The sequence below is a fragment of the Dromaius novaehollandiae genome, chromosome W (genome assembly GCF_036370855.1).
Source record: "Dromaius novaehollandiae isolate bDroNov1 chromosome W, bDroNov1.hap1, whole genome shotgun sequence".
Taxonomy (NCBI): domain Eukaryota; kingdom Metazoa; phylum Chordata; class Aves; order Casuariiformes; family Dromaiidae; genus Dromaius; species Dromaius novaehollandiae.
The window spans coordinates 27721070-27744187 of NC_088130.1; the positions used below are offsets into that span (position 1 = coordinate 27721070).

Sequence of the window (23118 nt, forward strand, 5' to 3'; positions counted from 1 at the left end):
TTTGGCAAATACACGGGTGGGCCGTTACCAGTGAGCTATAATCAACAGTAACAGTGGTTTGAAGCTGCAGTAGGTGTAGCCAGGCTCAGGCGTTAGCTGCAACAGGGAAGGATGCAAAACGTCCTTTTGCTTCTCGTAGCAGCGCCTCGGGGCATCACCGCTGCTCCCATCCGCCTTGCGGCAAATGAATCGCTCTTCCGAAGCTTCTGGGCTTAGCAGCGGATGCCTGAGTCCGTTTTGTCCTGGATTTCACATACACACACCCGCTATCACCAGCCGGTCCCGGCGCGAGGGCCACGCGTGCGGCGGGCCGCGGGGTCCGGCGCGCCGGGAGGGCGGTCGCGGCGCCGCCCGGGGGTCCCGCGCCGCGTCGGGGGGGGCGCGGGGGCGCCGCGGCCGCACTCGGAGCCGGATGCGGCGGCGGGGGCGCGGTGCCGGCGGAGCGGGGCTTTGGCGGGGGCAGGGCCGGCGGTGCCGCCCCGTCCCCCGCCCGCCGGGGCGGCTCGCTGCCGCCGCGCCTCCCGGCGCATAAAGGGCGGCGGCGGGGGGCGGCGGCGGCGGGGCCGGCCATGGAGGCGCCGGTGCAGACGGAGACGTGGAAGGCGCGGAGCCTGGCGGAGCTGGTCCGCATCCTGCACCGGCTCTTCTCCGAGGACAAGGTCAGCGTGGAGGAGGTGCAGGCGCTCATGGAGTCCTACGAGAGCAGCCCCGAGGAGTGGCTGCAGTACGCCAAGTTTGACCAGTACAGGTACGGCACGGCGCCGGGCCGGCCCGGCCCGGCCCGACCCGACCCGACCCGGCGGGACCCGACGGCACCGACGGCACGGGGGCTGCCGCCGCCGCGGGGCGAGCGGGGCGGCGGGGGGCGGCGGGCGCGGGGCCGCGCTGCCGGCGGCGGGGCGGGGAGCGGGCGGGGCGGCCGCGGCCAATGGGGGCGGCGCGGCGGGGGCCGGGGCCGCGGCCCTGCAGCGCGGGGGTTTGGGCCGTGCGCGCCCCTCGCTCCCCGCTGGCTGCACGGCGCCTTGTGCCGCCCCCGCGCCGGGCCGGTGCAGGCTGGGGCCCCTGCAGCGGGAAGGAAAGGAGCGGTCAAGGCTTTAAGCCCCTCTCGCTTTGCTATCGTCTCGTTTATTCCTGCCTTCGGTGGCTTCTCTGCTGTAAATTTATGTATAAATACACCTTACTCTAGCACCTCCTTAAAAAAAAAAACCCTTTTCCTACTTTCAACCTCTTTATCATGAAAGCATCATTCTGGCTTGTCTTTTTTTTTTTTTTTTTTTTTTTTTATCTCCATCCTTTTCACATTGACTTTCCTTCATTCAGAACAAATCACAAAATTGGAACGCAGGAAGCTAAGAACTAGAAAAAACGAAGCATGGCAACACCAGAAGTAAGCACTGCAGCCTTTCCTCTGGCCATGCAGACCTGCTGTACAGAAATAACAGCACTGCAAAAGTCCAGTCAAATGCCAACACTGATTGCTTAACTTCTGACATCACGGGAAAATAGATCTACCTAAAACGCAGATTGTGGACAGAGTAAAAGGCGGCATATAGATATAAATGTAATGCTTTGAAATGAACTTGTTATGAATAGCATATCTTCGTTAAACTAGAACGACCTAATCAGAAAATTAATGCAAAACATCCGGTTGTCATCAGTGACCGTTCTGGGTCAGTCTGTTAGGTGAGAGTGAGTCTTCCCGTCACAGGCAAAGCTGTTTGCTTTGCTTGGCACCCTGTGAACAGCCAGTGACTAAAGCCGAGAAGGAATCAGCAGGTCGGAGCTGGTCGCTTGTGCCAGGACAACCAAGAGCACCAGCCCTGGGTCAGGGCCTCGCTGAGGAAAGCAGTGTTTACAGCAAAACACAGTCCCTTCTCCAGGGACCTTCTCAGTGCGATGAGACAAGCAACAGCTCGGGGCAGGCTTGCAGGAGAGTGCACAGAAAAGAACTTCAAATGTTGTGATACAAAAAGTCTTCAAGCCCTGAGAGCAAATCACAGTCTAGAACACACATATGGATAAAAAGCCCTTAGAAACAAGCTTATTCCTTGTTATTTTTAAGTTAGCATAAGAAAATCCTTTTAAAATATTCTGTTACGCTAAACTTTGTTTAGAAGTAGATGCTGGCAGAAGTTACACGGTAGGTATTTTATCCATACAAGAATGTTACAGTACAAGATGCAGAATTTTCAAGAAAACAGTAAGAGTACCATGTATGGTAAGCCTGACATCTTTTTTTTCTTCTTCTTCTTCTCCCTTTTCTGCCTAATATGCAGGAGTGCTGCCCAAGAGAAAGGACGGCCAAGAATATCTGAAAATGAACTGTAGAAGAATGCAACCATATATTTTTCTTTTCTCATTGCAGTCCTCTGTTTCTAATTATAAGCCAGCTGCTGAAGTGACTTCATTCAATAACTATTTTGATTTGATCCTATCATCCACTCTAGTCTCAGACTCCCAGTTCCCAAACTCCAATCATCTATGTAATTCAAAAGCAATATGACTATCAAATATTAACCATGTCCAATTTTTTCTTTCCAGAAAAAGTACATTTACAAAAACAGTTTGAAACTCAATTTCACTTTTTCCAAGGGAAACTTTGTTTTCAAGAAAATGGAAAAGAAGATTTTTATATGGTGCAACCTTTCTTCATAACTGTGTCTGTATACTTTTTAATAGGCATGTCAGTACCGATTACTCTTAAAAGCAAACACTTTGTCTTTCAGGTATACAAGAAATCTTGTGGACAGTGGAAATGGAAAGTTCAACTTGATGATCTTGTGCTGGGGTGAAGGGCATGGCAGGTTTGTATCCAAAGATTATGGTTTTATCAGACAGATACAAAGTTACGGTATCTTTTGCTTGGAATGCTGTCATATGAAAAGAGGAAAAAAAATCAGCCCTAAATGAACTATTAGAAAATGTCAGGCAACTAGGCAGTGCAGAACTCCTACTTACTGCTTTGATATGCCAGTCTTGAATATTTGCTATAATATTTTTTGCAAGTTTGTACATTATGGACACTTTTAGAGCATTTAAAATATAATACTAATCGTGGTCTTCTACCAAATCTATGCTTTCTTCTGTCTGTAGAAGTTTTTAATCCCAGAGATACAGTGGGTCCTACAGGCATTGAACAGACCCTGTTGCTTCTGAGAAATCTGCCTCACTTTGTGTTGCAGAAGCAGGACTTGGTACAGTTTAAATAGTCTTTATTCTCTCATGTTGTTTAAATCCAGTCTCTGTGAGACAAAGAGAAAAGTGGGTTTGGGTTAGGAATGTGCAGTGCAAGGAGGAAGCCCCTTTCCAGGGCTGTGTGGCTTTCTGTGGGTTCCAGGCATCCCAGCTCCGCCCTCAGAAGGGACCACACCGCTGCTGCGGCCTCGAGCTACATACATGGATCATATGCCGGATTGCATAGTCCTGCAAAAGTGAGGGCAGGATCTGTCCCTTGGAGGGTCTTTTACAAAATGTTGCATAAAACAAAATGTGGAATAACAAAACTTTCAGATTTTGACTGATTGTCCTTGCACATAAAGAGAAAACCCCCAAAGCTGGGGGGGGGGGGGGGGGGGCGCGTTTTGGTTTTTGTTTTCAATTGAGCATGCATACTGAACACTTAAAATATTTTCCTGGAGATGCAATGCAGTTATACCCAGAGAGATGCAAGAAACCTCCTCTGCTTCTCCTGAGCTTTTCCCACAAGACTGTAATTCTTGTCCAACTGTGTTCGAGTTGGATGAGCATTTGCTAGGTACTAGACTCAGACCACAACTTATTTTTGCTTCCTACATGAGGAGGATCAAATTGTTCTCATGGCTTGTGGATGGAGCATGACAACGTGGCATTTGTGAACCGTTCTGTGCCTGAAGCAAGCTGCGCTCTCTCGGCATCTCAGTTTGTAAGAAGCTGACATTTGTTTATTGAAAACAGTAATGTGCAAGTACCAAGTTTTTTGGTTGAAGCTCATTAGCACTATACTTCAGGGAGGGTCAAATTCCCTCTCTCCCTGCCATGAGCAGAGAGCTCTGCCTCTGTCCTAATCCTGTCACATTCTGCAACAGTTAGGCCTCTGTTTAAAAAAAAAAAAAAAAATAAACTAAATTGCATATCTACCCTGTATGCCTCTAAATGTAGCAATTCAAACACACTTCTGAGTAAGCAGATAGATCAAGCAAGCAGACAGATCATGCCAGCTCCTGCTACTGTTCATGTTTTGCCAACTTGGGAAATTAACAGCTTGCTGTAGTCAGTTGTACTTAGTGCTATTAGAGTGGCAAAGGCAGTATTTTCTTTCTTCAGCAAACTCCTGTGCATCTCAACAGTAGAGAAGTCCTAGAAATGAAGAAGTAGCTCATTTCTCCCATGTCTAGGGAGGGAGCTCTGTGGATCTGCAAATATACTTGGAGTATGTACAAGTCTATAGGGGCCTCAGCCTGATACGGAATACAGGCTGAAATATGGGCTGATATGAAAAACTGAGGAAACCATCCCTTTGTTTCTTGGCCCACAGAGTTTTTATGTTCTGAAAGGCTTTTCTGTCCTCCTACCTCCTCCATATTTGCTTTGCTTTTCTCTCTGGCAACATGATAGGCTGACAGATAACTGATTTTTTTTCCCCAAGTCCTGATAAATGTAAGCTTATCCTAACACATTTCTAGTGGAGTTTTAAGTAGGCATACCTTAGGCATGGTGGATGTTTGTTTCTAAGAGCTTTTTGTGTGTGTGCATGACAAGTGTGCAACAGCATTTCATTCTAGGGCTATGTCCAGGTACAATATGCTATGCCATCTGTTCCGTTTGCTGTATTTAAATTAAATGTGTACTATCACACTGAGTTTGGTTATTCTTTTTGCTTATATAGCAGTATCCATGATCACACTGACTCACACTGCTTTATGAAGATCCTTCAGGGAAATCTAAAGGAAACCCTGTTTGAATGGCCTGAGAAAAAAGGAAATGGCGAAATGAGTAAGAAATCAGAACGTGTTCTGAGAGAAAATCAATGTGCCTATATTAATGGTAAGCTCTTCTAGTATCTTATTTGACAGCTACCCACCTATGAATCTGACTCCTAATAGGATAGATAGTTCATGTGCTGACTAAGCTCTTACCTCCAACAGTATCATACATTTTACACACTTGAAGAACTTGGCTAGTCAAATTCTCTATAAACCTGGGTTGTACAAACCTTGTACAAACAAAATTTTCCTTTTAACTCACTCTTAAGGTTTTGCAGCATTTACTTGGTTGCAGCAATCACTTGGTACTTGAAGATGCTGGATAGCCCTTCTATACTGAGCAGCTTTCAGCCCTGTGTCCCAAATAACTGTCTGAAATTGCCTGTAAACATAAAGCTTAAATTGTATTGTGTGTAAAACAAGAGAAACAAAGTTTAAACTTTTTAATCATCCTAACTTTACAAAGAAATAATCCTTGTGATCTGTCATGGAAATCATAGGGCAAAATGTAAAAGCAGTTGTCCATGGAATAAATTGAACAGCCAGGAACGGAGGCCATGATCCTCAGTGTTAATTTTTGTCCAAATCAAAAAAAGACTGTAATGCTGAAGTGTAGTGTCAGCAGAGCTGAACTATTCCAGTCTACCCAAACGATTTATAAAACAATTGCCTAACTCCACAGATGCTGAAAGACCCCTGTCTTTGCCAGTAAGGTTCCCTAGCTACCTAAAGTCATGCCAGTATGCATACCTGTAACTATTGCCATCTTGCGTTATGCCTGAGGCTGCCGGGGAGTCACCGGCTGGGCATCACCTTCTGACCCTGCAAAAGGCATTACACATCGTGCTGAACTGCAATGAGTTCAGCAGAACAAGCGCTTCAGGGAAAAGCCTCAGAGAAGGGGGCTGTCTGCCTTCTGTGTGATAGCTGAATAACTACAGCGTGCCCCTGGAGTGCTTCCCCCAATTCAAGCGGGTCACATCTGCAGCCTCAGCTGCGATTATGGACTAGTCCAGGGCAAGCGCCACGGGGGAAACGTAAAGGGTATGCTCTAGCTGAAGGTATGCCACATTAACTGAAAACACAAAATTCATAGATGGAGAACACTTCACTCACTAATCTGAGTTTATTTGAATCTTCCTTTACATAAGCATACCTTTAGGGCTTTTTTTCTTCCCACATCCTTTATTTAGATAAATTAGGTTAATGACACTTAGGACTTACACTCTGAACTCTGATACATTCCAAGTGTACTTACGGTTCCCGGGGTATTGTGCCTATATTGCATAATACAGGTCTCAGTATTATATGACATATTAATTTAAATACAAAGGCCTGAGTTGTTTTTTACAGCAGGAGTCATAAACCTGAATTCAAGGTCTCTCTTAAGTAATTCAAAAACTCCATTTTAATGTAGAATGTAAATGGATGCTTTTATGGATTTGATTTTTCATAGCTTACATTTTTATGCAATACCTTGGCATCTACTCCATTGTCCCAGAAAATGCCATTACTTCATTAGTAGCCACACAACAGACAGTGTCTTATTACATGTTCAGTTATGCTTACTATTCGGTTAAGATTGGAAATATGCCAGTCACCAGTCATTTGTCACCTTAGACAAAAGACCAGACAAATGAAAAGACTGTTCTACTCCAAACTAATAAGTTGGAAAGATTAATTAGGAAATGGATGTCTTCAATAGAAGACAAGTATATCTCTGCCCATGAGTCCATGCCCCAAATATAAGTAGCTGACTCTTAATGTGATTGATGTCCTTGTTACTGGGCTGAGAATTAGCAATATAAAAAGTCTCCCCATAAACCGTCCTGCTGATTTTTAGAAACACAAATCTTCCTGCTTCTAGAGAACATTATCATCTCCTAGGAGAGTAAACCTTAAACTCATTTGGGAATGGCGGCTGGCAGATTACTGACCACATGGCCTTCCTTAAGCTTCTTTGGATTTCTGTTGGCCTTCATCCCATAGTAGATAATCCTGTAATTTATAAGTGTTGAAGGCGATAAGGTATTCTGCCATATCAGTGTATTTAGGAAACTGTACTAGAGAACAGCTGTCTAATTTGCTGTACTGCGTTACACATTGTCCCTCAAAGTACAGGTGTGACTAAGTGGCTTCTACAGAAGTTTCAGCTTAGAAGGCACTCTTCCACGTATTTATGAGATCTCGTTAAATTTTAATACAACCTTTCATTTCATGCCCTCACCTGTCTAGACTCCATTGGCTTGCACCGTGTGGAGAACATAAGCCACACAGAGTCTGCTGTTAGCCTGCATTTGTACAGCCCACCCTTCGACAGCTGTAACACCTTTGATCAAAGGACTGGACACAAGCACAAAGTCAAAATGACATTCTATAGCAAGTTCGGCGAAAGGACTCTATGTGTAAGTATGGGAAGTTTGGCGAAAGGACTCTGTGTAATACGGTCCCTGGCAAGTCTTTGACACCAAGCACTTGTCCTCATGCAGGGACAGGAGAGAGGGACTGCACTTTTGTCTGCACAGAGCAGACCACTGGCTCTTGGGGGGCTCTGCAGGACAGACAGGAGTTATAGCAATCTCACAGTTCCTGGGACATCCATATTTAGGATCAGCGTAAGATTTATTTCAAGAATACTCTTCAGTTTGTCAATTTGCATTTCCCTTATGGGCACTTCTCTTCCCTGTTTTGTAAGAAAGTGCAGTAATGCAACCACACGTTTTATAAATAGGAATTTTGAGGCTGAGAACTTACCATCTGTTAGTGATGATGCTGGACTTGGCTGCCCTGGCTTCACTCACCACCCCTCTCCCTTCCCCTATGGATGGTGTCCAGCTGTGAGAGGGGTGGAAGAGCCTAGCTGCCCTTTATCAGCAGGAGAGTAATTCTGTGCGGAGAAGAGGGTTAATGGGAACTTTGCTATAGTTAAGCATCTTCAGACAGTAAATATAACCTAGTCAATGGAAAGCTGTTAAGCAGCTAGATTATTTTAGCCAATTTAAGTCATGTGTAACATTCCCTGCCTAAACTGTTCTGCCAAAAAGCATCACGTTTCAAGCCAGTTGTTTTAAACCCTGTAACTTACTGGAAGTAAGGCAAGATAAGTACTCAGACTTTTTAAAATCAAAGCTTCTAAATGGAAACACTTGCTTTGAGAGAGAGTAGACTGGTCGGCTGTTGTCTGCATTCCTGAGCAATGTCAAGATATTGAATTTGGATAGAAAGGAAATCTTAAACGAGCTTTGGGGGACCAAGCCAGGACATTTGGCAGGGTTTGATAGGGTTCCCTTTTAGCACTCTTCTGAGTGTTGGGAAACGTAACCACATACAACGGGAGAAAAGACAGATTTTTGTTGGATCAGCCACAGAGGTTCAAAGAAAGACTGTTTTTGTTAGATACAGAACACTTCCACCTTTCACTGAGGCCAGAAATTCAGTGCTGTGGACTTCTAAGGAGTGAGCCTTTAATAAGATCCAGCTAAAGATTTATATAATCAGCAAGCCCAATGTAAATTATTTCTTTGCAGCTTGTCACGTTAAGTGATTAGAACTTTACTAAACAGCTGAAACAGAACTTTAACCTTCACAGGTTTGAAAGGTCTTTGAGAAAGTAAGCTCAAATTTATAATTCAGATTTTAAAGGAAAATGAAGATAGAAAAAATGTTGAACAAAATTCACATAAGAATTCAATATTTGCTTGTTTTCATTTTAAGTGTTTATTGAATATGAAGTAGGTCAGATAAGAAGTGAAACTAGATATTTTAGCTTGGACTAATTTCCTACTCTTGATTTGTAACTGACTGGCAATGTTTGTACTTTTTGTGGAAAATGGGATCTGGCTTACAGGAGAGAGGTAAATCTTAATCACTGGGTCTCTTTCATGAATTCCTGTAAATGGAATTCCAGTAAGGGAAGAGTGGTAGCTAGCCTGGGCCATCCAACTGTCCGAAATGACTTCATGCTGCAAAAACCTTCTGGTTTCAATGAGGGTTTCTGGAAAGCTCACTGGAAACTCAAGCCTTCCTCTGTTTGCCAGATCTCAAAAGGACATAGGAAGGCAGAGAACTGTATGTTAAAAGTAAAAGGAGAGTAGTGTAAAGTATATCTTTGTATATCTTGTATATCTTCATTAGTAAGAAGATTATTAAAGCACTTTCAGTGCTTCATTTGTCTGAAGTTTCTTCTGTAGGTAAAACACTCAGGTAAATCCCTAGTGGTTATGCTGGAGTCTTAATTAACTAATCAGTAAATATATAAACAAGTTAGAAGACCTAATAATTGAAATAGTGGGTAGTTAACACACGAACAGTGTTAACTAAGTTAAGGACTTGCTCAAGAAAGACTGTTTCCACAGTTCAGGTATGAACCATAAGAATACAGATGTGAAAGTTCCCTGAGGAAAACCTGGTTTTGTCTCCTGACTGTCACCACATATCAGAAGTTCTTGCTATCAGGAATTTTCCTAGGGTAGGTCATTTCTTTGCAGCCTATTCAAACTGGAGTTCTGGTTTCTGTCAGAATGAAATACAGCACAGTATTTCTGACAGAAAAGGCAGCCTAAAGGAGAAAGCACTCCTCAGTTGTCTCTTCTGCCCTGGACTTGTCCATGGTCACACAGAGACCCAATGGACAGGGAAGCTAATTTTACCAGGTACTATGGTATCTGGACCATAGTATCCTCTATAAAATGTGGGTAGTAACTTTTTATCTTGCAAGGAGTATTGAAAAGAAATACATTAAATATTTTAAGGTGCTGAGCTACTCTGGTATTGTTAAGGCCCATGTTAAGAACATGAAGATGGTCACAGTCTACTACTAAGTGTCCTTAAAAAAGAAATCTCTCATCTCTCTTTTTAGGCAACAGCAGTGCCACAAGAGAACAACTGAGAAGCACCAGCATGTGTTTGCTCGAGACCTGCTGAATGTTTAACCAGGGACAGAAGACTCATATGGCTAAGGCTGACAGCCAGCTATATTTCTATAACTTGTACATAGAACTACAGTAGGGCAGCTTCCAGGCAACCTGTAGTTATCTTGAATGAATACCGATTATGGAACACTAAGCTAACTAGTGCCATAAACTACTTCAGAGGTTAGATGCCTTTTCTTAGGCTATTGTCAAGTCAGAATTAAGTAGCTTGTTTTCTGATTCTAGCCTCTTTTAATTCCACTTTTGATACCATACTGAGAATATCAAAAATAGGGTTTCTAAACATCATCTGACACTACTTAATAGGCCTACATGTATGTATGCTCTCAATGTAATTAATAATAATATAAACTTTTAAGCTTCCAGTCACTTGTACCTATGGGTAGTATACTAGATACTACTAACAGTGGCTCTTTTTTTACTAAGTCTTCTCGGTTTTAATGCGTAGGCCATTTTGATAGTTTTGTGCATTTTTTACTTTATTTTTTACAATCTGTGTGTCAGATCTTGTTTTAAATAGGAGCAATAAAGTGCTTCATGTACAATGATTTTCAAAAGTGATTGGACAAAGATTTGGGTTTTTAATAAGACTAATCATACTTAATACAACTAATGTCCAGTTTCCAAAGTACTCTGTATAGCTACTGAATTCCTTTCAGGTAACTAAAATAAAACTGGATCTGTGCACAGAATTCAAAAGTTTGCAGCCTTTATCTCCTGGTAACTAAGATAGTCCTCACATCTAACTAATTTCCACATTACTCACTAAGTGGTACACTATTTAAGTGTTTGAAAAGTCAAAGGTATTTTACATGTAAAGAAACCCTGATCCCAGTTAAGTCAGTGGGAGTTTTGCCATTGAGTTCACTGCTGCGTATTTTTATCCTCAAGATTTAGTTACAATGATAGAACCACCTTGAAAAAGTTAAAAATGTATCAAAATCAGTAAAGTTGCCTTCACTGAGGCTATTGTAGTCATTTAGTATAACCAGTACATAAGGACAAAAATAGAGAATGTGCAGCAAGTCTCTTAATGTCTTAAGTGACTGCTCATTACTTGGGCAGCCATTAAAGTTTTAAAAGCAGCCTGTTTAGATGAATCACGTATTTCCCCTCCTTACTGACAAGTCTAAAAAAACCTGTATTTACCTTCTGAGGTCCTGTGTTTGGGAGGCTCTATCACATTTTTCAAAAAATGTGTAAGCAGCATAGCAGTTGTAAATGAACTGGTGACTTTCTGCTGCAATTACCCTTTGAGAGCCAATGGGAAGGCAGTAGTTGCTTTGAAATACTCCTTTTTTGGGGGGCGGGGGGGGGGGGAAGAAGAAGAAGGGGAGCAAGAAAAGATATAGCTGGCCTGAAGGCAAAAGTACAAGGAGAAGCATCAGCAGTAAATGGCGAATATCTGCATGAGGTAGACTTGGATAACGTTCCAGAGAGGGGTGAAGCAAACATGCAGCTCAAAGCTGGAAGGGAAAGAAACAAGTGGAGCGATAACCACCTCTAACATAAAGAAGCCTCTGCACTTCTCCTGGGTTCTAGTTACCCAAAAGTTCAGTATGTTTCTTTCTGATTCATTGTGAACCAATTCCTGAAAAATCTTTTCAAGTCAGATATTGGGCTAGAGCATCTTAATTTGACAGCGCTCAAGTCTTTGTGAGAGTATCACAGAATAGTTGAGGTTGGAAGGAACTTCTGGAGATCATCTGCTCCAGCACCCCTGCTCAAAGCTGGGTCACCTAGAGCAGGTTGCTCAGGACAATCCAGTTGGGTTTTGAATATCTCCAGGGATGGAGATGCCAAAACCCCTTTAGGCAACCTGTTCTGCTATTTGATCACCCTGTGGTAAAAAAGTTTTTTCTTATATTTAAATGGAATTCATTGTATTCCAGTTTGTGCCCGTTGCCCCTTGTCTTCCTCCCCCTTCTCGCAGGAAATGAGCAGTTTCACTGAACTACAACATACAGCATATTCATCATTCCCTTGCTTACTAGGTAAAATTAAAAGACATACCCAACACCTTCTCACAGAGCACAGGTTGAGTCAGGCTGGGGGTGCTGGAAAGCTCAGAGAGACAACCAAGCTGCACAACAGCGGTGACAGTGGCAGCTAGTCGTATTGAGGTCCATGAGTATAACGAGTTTGACAGTATTCCAGCTAGCCACACATGTGCCTGGCAAGTGAAGCAGAGGAAACAGGAGCAAAAGGGATAGCAATCATCTAGCTAAGCTGGTCCAAACACTGTTCAAACATGGTAAGCATAGCATCATACATTGCACAAAATAATAGAACTCCAGTGCTTCAGAATAAGGTACTTGCTAGCTACTTTTAACCAATGTATCAGAGACATAGAAGCTAGCGCATACAACATAAGGGGCACTAATACAAGAAACCTGAAGGGAAATGATGAATTTGGTCCAGAGTCCTTAGAACACATACCACAGTCTTCTCTGTTACTTCCTAAGCAGAGTTATGAATTTTATGCTCTATAAGGCACAAGTATGAAGGTAATACTCACCCAGAGCAATATTTAATCAATAAATAACAAGTGATAGAATGATAAACACAGCCACCTTTTCACTTACACTAACTTGTCTACATAACCTGTGTTGGCTTAAAACAGAAGCCAGTAACAACACGATAGCACTTCCACATTGTTATGACTGAACAACCAATATGTTAAACCTTCCAGCATGTGAAAGTACACAAGCTTCAGACTCAGAGGTAACTGACAATTATCTGGGTTACAACTCAGATCCTTAAGTTGAAAAATATGGTAGAAGTTACTAAGTCACTTAGGCTAGCAATGCTAAAAACTCAGTCTGATTTGGTGAGCTGCCTAAGCTTTCAGTGAAGGAACTTCCACTGGAAGATGTAGAAAGGTAGAGTAATGCCATTAATGGGGTGAAGTGCAATATTTACATGACTTCAGCAAACTGCAGATTTGGTTGTGGAGAGTCATTATTACAAATTTTGCAGAAAGAGAAGTAACTTATCAAAGATATTTGTTTTACATGGGGAGCTTCTGTAGCAAAGGGTATATGTAAGCAAAAGAGACTCTTCCCTGTCTGTGTGGCTGTTGCATATGAGGGCTATGCTCACAGAAGTTCAGCAAATGTGTTGTGGGGCTTTCCATCCCTGTGGAACTAACATGTGAGCAGCTTTCTCTCCCCCCCATGCTGAAGTGTGGGACCCCTGAAGCCTCTAAGAGGAATTGTTGCTGGGAGAGGGTCGATTGCCAGGTAAATACAGTTTGTTTATGTTCTTGTGGATAATTGAGCCTAGAGTCATTTTTTCTCTCAGAATCTCTGGGTAAACAAATTAGTTCAATTTCTTTTATTTAAGCCTGAAAGACATTTATTTAAGTATCTTGACATTTGATGAGTGCAGTTCCCGTCTCCTTCCTGCATTGACAAACAGAAGACACAGCAGAATCAAAATTCACTTTATATGTAACTTTGTTTCCATTACAAAACTATCTTCCTAAACCACAAAAGATACAAGATGTGCTGTTCACTAGCTAATCCTTACAGCTATTTTTCACACTCCTCTCATGCTTAAGAGAAAGCTATGTTGCAAGAATATAGCCTTCCCAAGGTTAAAAGAGGTAGTCTACCTACAGTGACTGATGTTTGCAAAGACAAGCAGAACAATTTGAAGCTCAGTACTCTTCAGCCATTCTATATGTTCTGCTCCTTCTACTTCAGCTCATGAAAGACTTTGCTATCACTGAATGTCAGACAGTCTATGTACTCTTCACTTTTCTTTCTAGGTTTGGCAAGCTTAAAATGTGTTTGAGAACCCTAATCCTTCATTAGCCCACCCCTAACTGAGCTCTTCTTTCTACTTGCTCACCTGAGAGCTGTGTTTGTGTACTGGCCCGTAAGCTGCCTTCACTTAAGGGGTAGGTTTCAGGCACGATCAGCACTCCCTGCCTCTCTGGCCAATAAAGGCAGCAAAACTACCACAGACTAACTGTGCAGTCCTCCAAGATTAGTTCTACCCCTGTATCTTATATGAATCTTTGTCCAATAAATAGAACTAAAATCTTGACTCTTGTGGGCACTTCAAGCTAGACTGTATTTCTTCAGGAATGGATGATCGTTGAAGCTGGGATAGCCAAGCTCTGCTAAACTAATCACTCTTTCGTGCATGCTACACAAGAGGGGTGGGGAGCTCTAAATGAGTAACAAAACACCTTTCTTCTTTTCCAGGCCCCACTGCTCTTTGCTTTTGCTTTCCAACCCACTAGAGAACTCCTGTACAGACAAATGAGTACATAATTTTCTTTTAAAGCCTGATTTCTCAACATCTGAGGTGTGCCCCCTTCCTGTCTTGTTGTAGGTTCAGAGGAAGACATACTGTCTAAATCCACTCTATTTTCACTTTACTTCCCAGTATAAGATTTTTTTACTGAATGACAAAGATAAAACATATTTACTGTTCACTGGCTTGTGCTTCAATCATTTTTAAGCCCCTCCTTCATCTTCTTCATGTAGAGCTATATTTTTGAGGGCCCTGTGCTCTCCCAAGTTTAGGCAGGGCTAGCTGGCTAGCCTATGAATAAAGGTGGTGAGGAATGTTTAACAATATGTTGATTAAAATGTGAATTAATGCATTTCCTAGAGGATGACATTTAATCAGTCTGCTTCCCTAATTCCTAAGGATTAGAGAAACAATGTAAGAGGCTTGTGCAGCACTTTATCTGGCCAGCGTCCCTGAGATCCATAGAAGTCACAAAGCTACCTGAGCATAGTGCGTTCACTGACTAGGAAGGAGGACTTCTGTTATGAAAACAAGCTACATCTCACTGTCTGCTCCCATTCAGTAGTCAAACTCAGACCCTCAGTATCTCTGTTTTTTCTGTGTGGGGGGGCCCCTCCCCCCCAGGTTTGTTAGTTTTTTAAATCACCCTGTGAATGCCAAGTGCTTGGTTTTTTTGTTTGTAAATCATCGTTGTCTCAGGAAACTCTGAGAGCAGAAGGCATTTTTCTCCCTGGCTGACAAAGATGGCCCTGGGACATACCACACGTTTACAATCAGCACTCGGAAAAGCCTTTCTTCTGCTTCTGTCGGCAGGCAAGTGGGCAGGGTTGCCCTTAACTGAATTGCACAACAGCTGTGTGGGTCCTTGCAGCCAGGTGCAGGGATCTCCTGCAGTCGCTCACTTAGAGGAGAGGCCTCAAGCTGTATGTTCTGAGCACAAGCATGGGCAATGCGGAGGAGCAGGAAAGGCTTGGGGGATTGGAGAACTACTCTGCAAATGCTGCAGAAGTCGAAATGCTGAAAAACCTGCTGGGAAGCACTCAGACCTGTGGCACACAATTATTTCTCTAGTGTAACTAGGACTTTAAAGAGGCTTGGGATTGCCAGTATGAGGATATTCACTGAGCATATTCATAGACATGAAAATGGCTTTTGAGAAAGCTCACTTCAAGGGAAACCTGCAAAATAGCACCATTTAAACTTAGAGGCTGGAGGAAGCCTTTATCAGCTCTTGCATTAAGACCTTTACCCAACGTAGGCTGGAATAAAAACGCTGACATAAACTGCCTATGATATTTTACATCTGTTGAGACAATAGTCGTTTAAACACCTACTCACAGGAAGTGCTTAACAGTGGTTACATTTGTTACCTGCGATTTCAGACTGTGTGGCCCTCACTGAACGTGGTTACTTAGCAGTGGAAAAGGGAGTCCCTCACTGCTTACAAAAAACTTTAACAGCCAGTGTTTCATGTCCACCAGGAGTATCCAGAATTACAGTCTCTGAACAAAGGGCAAGTGTGAGAGAAAAACCTCTTCCTGGACCATTGCGTCATTTAAAATGAGTAGTTCACCTCTCTGTTTTCACACTTTACTTCATCGCCTCATTGCAACATAAACTCAGAGTAAGGAGGTTATTTTCATTTGTAGTATCTTTTTGGGGGTTCTGATAATCTCTCAGAAAAATAAAACACTTGTGTTAATATTTATGGCTTGGATTCTGGCCCCTGTTCTGTTGGCACAAAGCACTTGAAAAACCAACTTAATAAGTTATCTGGAGACTCCTCAAACTTCGAATGGCTGATAACACAGCAGCTAGGGCAGTCTGCAGAGCAGCGCAGTATCCCAGTTGTGAACTCTCTCTTGAACCAGGCGGAAAAAGCACTCAAGGTTCTTAAAGAAAATGAACTGCATAAGGCACATGCATGTAAAGTATTGCTGCTTTCTTACGTGCAGTGTGATACTGCTAGTGCTGGTCCTCCATGGATCTCAGAAGTACACTATACGCATTAGGAATTAGTCTCTGATGCACCAAATGAGTTAAATTATATCTAAGTTAATTGTATAGCCTCAGTTGCTGTAGTATCTGAGCTCCTAAAAATCTTTTCGGTTTTTATTCCACCATATCTAACCTATGGTAGCGGAGGAATAATAGACCCTTTAATGGAAAGTGAACTGAGGTACAGTGAAATTAAGTGACCTTCTGTCACACAGGGCAAATAGCTAAATATAGGTGTTGCAAACCCCCTGCTAGTTTCCAGTCCATTTAGTTAGCCGTTCTTTCTGTGAGGGTTAAAAAAACTATCATCATCTCCCATGGAGAACTGGAATATCAAGAGAATAAATGTTCTGGGGCATCTACAGTTGTGCAGTTACCCTGCACTTCTATTGAGAGACTAAAAGGTTTAGAAATAGCAAATGTTCCTTTACAGGGAAACTCCAGACCCAATGGAAATGAACATTAGAAATTTCTAGTTGTCTTTACATGTGAAATCACAGTTATAACATCGACTGAAAGTACCTTTCATAATCAAAACTCCCAAACATTTTTGCAGATCTTTTCCACAGAGCTTAAAATGATTCAAAACAAGTAGAAATGCTTTCCATGGACTCATACTAAAATAAAGGTGGGGTTTTAGAAACTACTTAGTTCTAAACAAAACAAGAGCCAAATACTGACTTGCAGAAATTGCCTCATTGCCTGTGAAATTCCCAGATTTGTACCTGTGGAGATGCTTGTTGAGATGTAAAAGAACCCAAAGGAAATGAGTGAGTCAAGGAGCCACTGCAGTATTAAATACTTGCCTCAATTGCAAGTCATTTCTTTGAAGCAAATGATTCTATTATGTGAATAGCTGTAAAAGACATCTCACTGTCACTTGAAAAATGAAATGGCTGCACATGGCTGCATGTCCACAGCGTGGGGAGCTGAGACCCTTCCTCAGAGCCAGCTATACCATAGCACAGAACGACTCTGAAGGTCAGGCTTTGCCATGGGCTGCAAGCTCCCTGGGACGAGCTGTGTGAAGACATTTGTACAATTCATGGAGGAACACTCTGGACCTTGACTCGCACAGCAATTTAAAATTGGACAAACTAAGTGGTTACTACCTCCAACTAGCTACCTACCTCATATATTTTCTGAAGACTGCAGTCTTGTAGCAGGGATGGCTGAAACTGCTTTTGAATCACTGCAGTCTGCAGCTTGGCCTGTTTAGACAAACTGAAATTGGTGTCAAATTTATGTTACATGCTGAGTGGTCAATCACCACAGTTCATGAGCAACTACACATACTGTTAGCTGCCCTCGGGGCAGGGTAGGAAGGAAAGTGTGGTGATCAGGTCACGTCTAATAAATGGTAGAGCAGTAACCACTTTAACTGTCAGCTATACCCTTCAGATTTAGGATGGTAAGGAAGAAAATGTTCTGGTATTGTACCAGTTGTTCTACTCTTTGGACGACAACTTGGAACTGCCAGCTGTTCCTTTGACCCTCTACCTAGATACTCTAACCTTGTTGTTAAGAAATACAGTGACTTCAAGCCGCTTCAGCTTGCTCTTTATCACGGCACTAACAAGAAGGAGCAGTATATTAAGTTTCTATAGCATGCAGATCTGTATTCACAATCTGGGTTCACAGACGTGATCAAATGTTCAAATAAACAGAATTTTAAAAACCATACATGAAGAACCACATAGCAAAGAAAAAAATCTGATAAACTCAGATGAAACAATTCTCCTGAAAGTAGGCATGAGGTTCTAAGACCAGAGTTCCCCACACAAACAAACTCTCAGAGGAAAATAATTTTAGCGCTTTTTAGTCAACTCACTGTCTACTGCTTCCTAAGATCAAGTAAGATCTCCTCCTGGGAGATTCCTTTGAGGACTTTGAGGAAAATATTCTTTTAGATGAGATCTGGAATTATTGATTGGTGAAAGGGCAATGACTTAACAGGTAAAAGCATTACTGGTTTCTCAATGTTATTGCTATTCATGTTATTGTAATGCAAATAGCTCATACCAAACATCGGTAGTGCTGGGAAGAGATTTATTTTTGATGAATAAGTACACGAAGCTCCTATTCAGGGCCAAAGTACGTGGCCTTGTCTGCGAGGGTGGGGACATTATGGATTATAGGAGTCAGTATTTCTTAAAGCCATCTCATTTGAATGAATCATGGGTATATCTGGAATTGTTCTTTTTTGCTAGTTTAACATTGATAGAGGTCTACTGCAGCACACTTGCTGGGCCGCTGTGTAAGGGTCTGCACTGGGCTCTGACACATTTTGGGGACACTGCAGCTCAGATCTGTTTGTCAGCCTTGTTGGCGTTTCTCCTAAGCACAGATTCTTTGCTACCTACCTATGTGCTGATGCAGGACTTCACAGGTCAGCTGCCCTAAACTTCTCAGGTTACCACTGGCTCTTTCAGATTTATCAGTAATTTCCATGCACTCCTCCTTTGGCATCACCTTTATGGATGATCCTGACGTTTTCATGTGAGAAAACTGTGAGGTGCAGTGAAGGTAACTGACTTGCACAAGATCACAACAGGGGTCTTTGCAATAGAGCAGGCCTCCTAACTGTAAGCCTTTTTCCCCATTCATAAATCAGTAAGAAAACAATGCAACAGAGACTTACACAAAATACAACTTTACCTCTTTCAGCAGTCTTTATTGGACCAACTGGTAGAATTAGGAGAGATGGACAAGTTTCAGGCATCTACACCCTTTTCCTGCGTGGGTACAATGAGCACATATGACCTCATCTTAGAAGAAATGTATGACTAAGATGATAATCCACTGGTTTACAGCAAGGTTCCCGATAGAATTCTTTTAATGAAGGGTAATATCAGCAAAAGAAAAACAAGCATTAAAATGTGATTGACGGGAAACTAAAAAAAATAAGAGAAAGGCTAAGTTCAGAAAAGCTCTTCAGACAAGTGCTTTTGTAATAACTCTGAGTTTTGCCACTGACTCCCACGGGAGTAGAACTGGATTCAACAGTGTTGATTTCTCTCTACCCTAATGATGTCACAGTAAGTTTTTGCTGCTGCAGGGTTGGAAAGGGCAGTAGAACAGTAATGCTCTTTACACCTGTGAGGTTCCCTTCAAAGAGGCAGGAATGCAAAAATCATCTTCCTTTAGCTCTCATGTATAAATTCTGGTGAACTCTCCTGTGCCGAACAGGAGACAGACTGTTCTTCCAAGAGGTGCCAATGACCTAGCACAGGAAGCGCCTGTGCTAGTTGGGATCTTAGACTCCGTGATGGTTTTTTGTCATGTTCTGGCTCCACACTCCTTGTTTTCTTTACTTTCCGATTACTTTTCTTTACAGGGCACAACATTAGCTCATCTGACAGGAATTTGTTTGCTGTTTTCCACTATTTCAATCCTCCTTCCTGGGTAGATTTCAACTCGGGAAGTTACCTTTTTCCACACAGACACACTTTTCCCCCTACAGTTGCAATTAGACACTTTTTTTTCCTTTTTTTTGCCTTAACCCACTAAGTAGCATTAGTACTCACTGAAAAATATTGCTCGCTCTGCAGCTGTATTTTACATGCTCCAGTACAGATGATGTTTTTCTTAAGTTAGGATGGTCTCTTCTTTACAGGAAGTTGACGAGTAATGTCTCATTGTTGTAAACGCAGCCCAAGTAAGCCAGGCATTTTGAAGAGCAGTCTTGATGGGGTTTGTACCTTATTTTTGACTAGCTTTGATTTGTGAGAATGCAGCATTAGCTCACAATCTCTTTTTATTTTCTCCTTTTTTCTTCTTCCATCTTATTTTCTCTCCCTTCTCCTGCCTGGCTTTATATCTTAGTTTCTTCCCTCCCCCTTCATCTTATTTTGTATGCCTCACTGGAGAGGGGAATTTGATTATGTGGAGAAGTTCTGACAAAGTGGAGAGGGCTGTTTAAATGGGTAGGCAGAGCAATATTTCTAGTGCGGGAGATGTATAATCTTTTTTTTTTTTCACTTTTTCATTCTAAAATGTTCTTTTGGAACATCTGCTAACTATATCTTATTTCAAGGCTTGAACCCAGTGAAGGAGTACACCAAATTGACAGGCTCTCTGTCTTGCCTTTCTCCCTTCTTCTTGCAAGTGCTGGTTACATCAAGGCTTATGGGACTCTGCACGTAATAGATCCCTAAGGAAATAGGTACCTTTAGTTTGCTAGCACTAAGGCTTCCTGCCTTAAGGCAGATAGATAGGATAGTGCAGTTATAATTGGGATGCTAGAGGAGGAGGAGATTGAAATGAGAAAGAAATTGTCCCACGGAATGAAGAGTCACCATAATCTGCAAAGCCTTTTCTTAGGACTCATTTTAATACTAAAGACCAAACTCTCACAGGTTGTATATGGCTAAGGAAAGCAAAAAGGGAGAGTTCAAGAGCCAGATCTGCTGTTCTTTCAAACAGAATTCGTGGTAACTCTTGGGGGAGCTCTGGTGGATATCTTCAGTGCTGTGGCATGCTGTTGATGTATCATCATACCAGTGTGACCATGATGGAAGAGGGGAATGGGACTGTGCCCCACATTACCAAAACAGCTCAAGTTTAAATATAAGATAAACTCTAAGTGGTCACCAGGAAGGGTCCTGCTGTTACATTGCACAGTAGTAGCTGGAAGATGTTTTTATTACATCTGGCTATTACTCCAAAGCTAGCTTGTTTAAGATCTGAGTGCTTTTCCTTTAGTAGTAAAATATTTAAAATCATAATACAGTTAAAAATAGAGCACATGTTGTGTCATGCCATAACACAAATTCTTACCTTCACTTGTGAAAACAGAAACTTGTAAAGACTATTATTTCATAATATGCAAACACTTCAAAAATACTTAATGTTTTAAACAAACTTTCCTTGACTTGGCTCATTTTCTACTTTTTAGAAAATTAGCTTGATATCTACAATGTTAGCTATGCTGAATATTTGTAGAAAAGCAAAGTAGGAAATTTTTTTTGGTCATTTTTCATGCTCTAAAAATGTAAATTGAGCAATGCTTCATGAAGAGATGAGGAAGACTCCCTGGCAAACGGCTTTTTCATCAGAAATAATTACAATGAACAATGTGCCAGTTTATGACAGATTGTTATATTCAACCAATCTTGTATGCCTCTTTATAAACAAAGATATATGAATTATTAGTTCAAGAACTAAATTAAAATAGCAATTCCTGCCTTGCCACTTTTATAGGATGCATGGAAGTGTGACCAGATCTAGAGCAGGTGTTTTGCATGGCTTCTACTTGAAAGGAGTGAGGACTTAGTCTGCTGTGTACTTCAAACCCTTTGCACTGCTAAGAGCAGATAGTCTGGGGGGTTCTCTTATACTATAGAAACCTGTTTCATACAGTCCTCTTCCTAATGAGTGACCAGCACAGGCAACAGATTGAAAATTGTAATGTTCTGGGAGGAGAACATATGCTATGATCTGACACTTACTATGACAGTCACACAAGAAGCAGAATGCAGCTGTGTGCAAACAGGAAATATCATTTAACACCGAAATAGTCTACAGTTACTCCAAATATATCAGATAGAAGTGTAAAGTCTCTGGTCAGGCAAAAATACATCCCATCTGCTGCCTGGCACCTGCTATTTTATAAATTTAATTATGTGCGTATACACCCAGGTATGGAAGCAACAGGTCTGACACAAAGCTAATTTAAAGTAGTAGGAATCTCAAAAGGGAAAATACTCCTTTATTCAATGGCAGAAGGACTGGAGTAGTGTGTGAACAATTTTTTTTCTTGGATCTGGAAGTCTCCAGTTCTCATCAGCACTTAAGCACAAAGATTGATTGGTACTTTAAAGTTGTGCACTGTAATAGAAGTGACGTGTTTAACTTAAACCCACGTGCTGGCTGGGTCTCCTTCTGCAGCCTTAATGTCTGGTTTCTTAGCATGTGTCTTATTCCTTCAGACTTACTGTGCTGCACTCGTATCAGTATACACAGATAATACAGTATCAGTATACACTGATAAATAGCTGGGGTTTTTACATTAGAGGAGACAGGAAGATGTTCCTTCAGTATATACCAATTTTTGTTTCCTTGGGCTGCCTTTGAAATAAAGTCCTGTATCTTTGCTTAAACATGAAGTGCATGAAACCGTGATACAATGGCTTAAATTCTACTTTGTTACAGTCATCTGTAACTGGTGAAATCACGTGCATATATTGATCTGAGCTTACATCAGGGTTCAACTCTGACCTTGGATGTATGCTCACGTAGTTCCTGCTGATTACAATGAGAAACAAACATATGCAGGCAAGGCTCAGCATTTCACCTCTGGTCAGAATATATTTAAGTTTTTCCTTCATGTTGCCCAGATGTAGAGTGCATGTCAAAAACTTTTTCGACTTTAAATTTACATAGCTTTCTCTCTCTCTCTCTCTTTTTTTTTCCTTTCCAAAAGGCGCTTTGCTTGTCAAAAGCTTCGTTTCTGTTCAGCCCAGTCATCTGACCCCAAACAAAAGTCACAGAGCTAACTTCCAACTTTGCCAGCTGTAGTTCTTCCAGCTTGCCAGTATTTTTATCGAAGATGAGGACAGGTCACATCACCCTGTTGACACAAAGATATGCCTTTGTAGCAAAGACTAGGGATGGAGAGACATAGGTGATCTTGGCTGTCTGTTTCACAAGCGTAAGTATTACATCAATTCTTATTAGAAATGCGCCCTCGCCAGGGTCTTTGTGATAAATGGTGTTTTGGCTGTTTAGATGGTAACTAGTTATGTGTATACAGGAACTGCTCCACTGATTTAGCAGTAACATATTTAGAACTACCTTGCTGCACAATGAGGAAAAGCAACAGCTTAAAGTATGTTAATTTGAAAAGCCTCAACAGAACTGGCCAAATATTTTTAGCATTTATTTTATTGTCATTCCAATACAATGCATAAAAGGTTGGAGATTTGATAGTTTTCTCATTCTGGTTCTAGCTAAGGACAAAG

At 41.9% G+C, this 23118-nt stretch overlaps 1 protein-coding gene across 1 annotated transcript; it reads left to right on the top strand.

Annotated features, from left to right (window-relative positions):
- The first annotated feature begins 491 nt into the window (after window positions 1-491).
- LOC112985820 (cysteine dioxygenase type 1) lies at window positions 492-10584 on the top strand. Its single transcript, XM_064499860.1, has 5 exons — window positions 492-748; window positions 2727-2804; window positions 4865-5022; window positions 7197-7366; window positions 9820-10584. Exons 1-5 carry the CDS (start codon window positions 570-572, stop codon window positions 9847-9849), a joined length of 615 nt encoding a protein of 204 aa, XP_064355930.1. The 5' UTR covers window positions 492-569; the 3' UTR covers window positions 9850-10584.
- Window positions 10585-23118: the final 12534 nt, after the last annotated feature.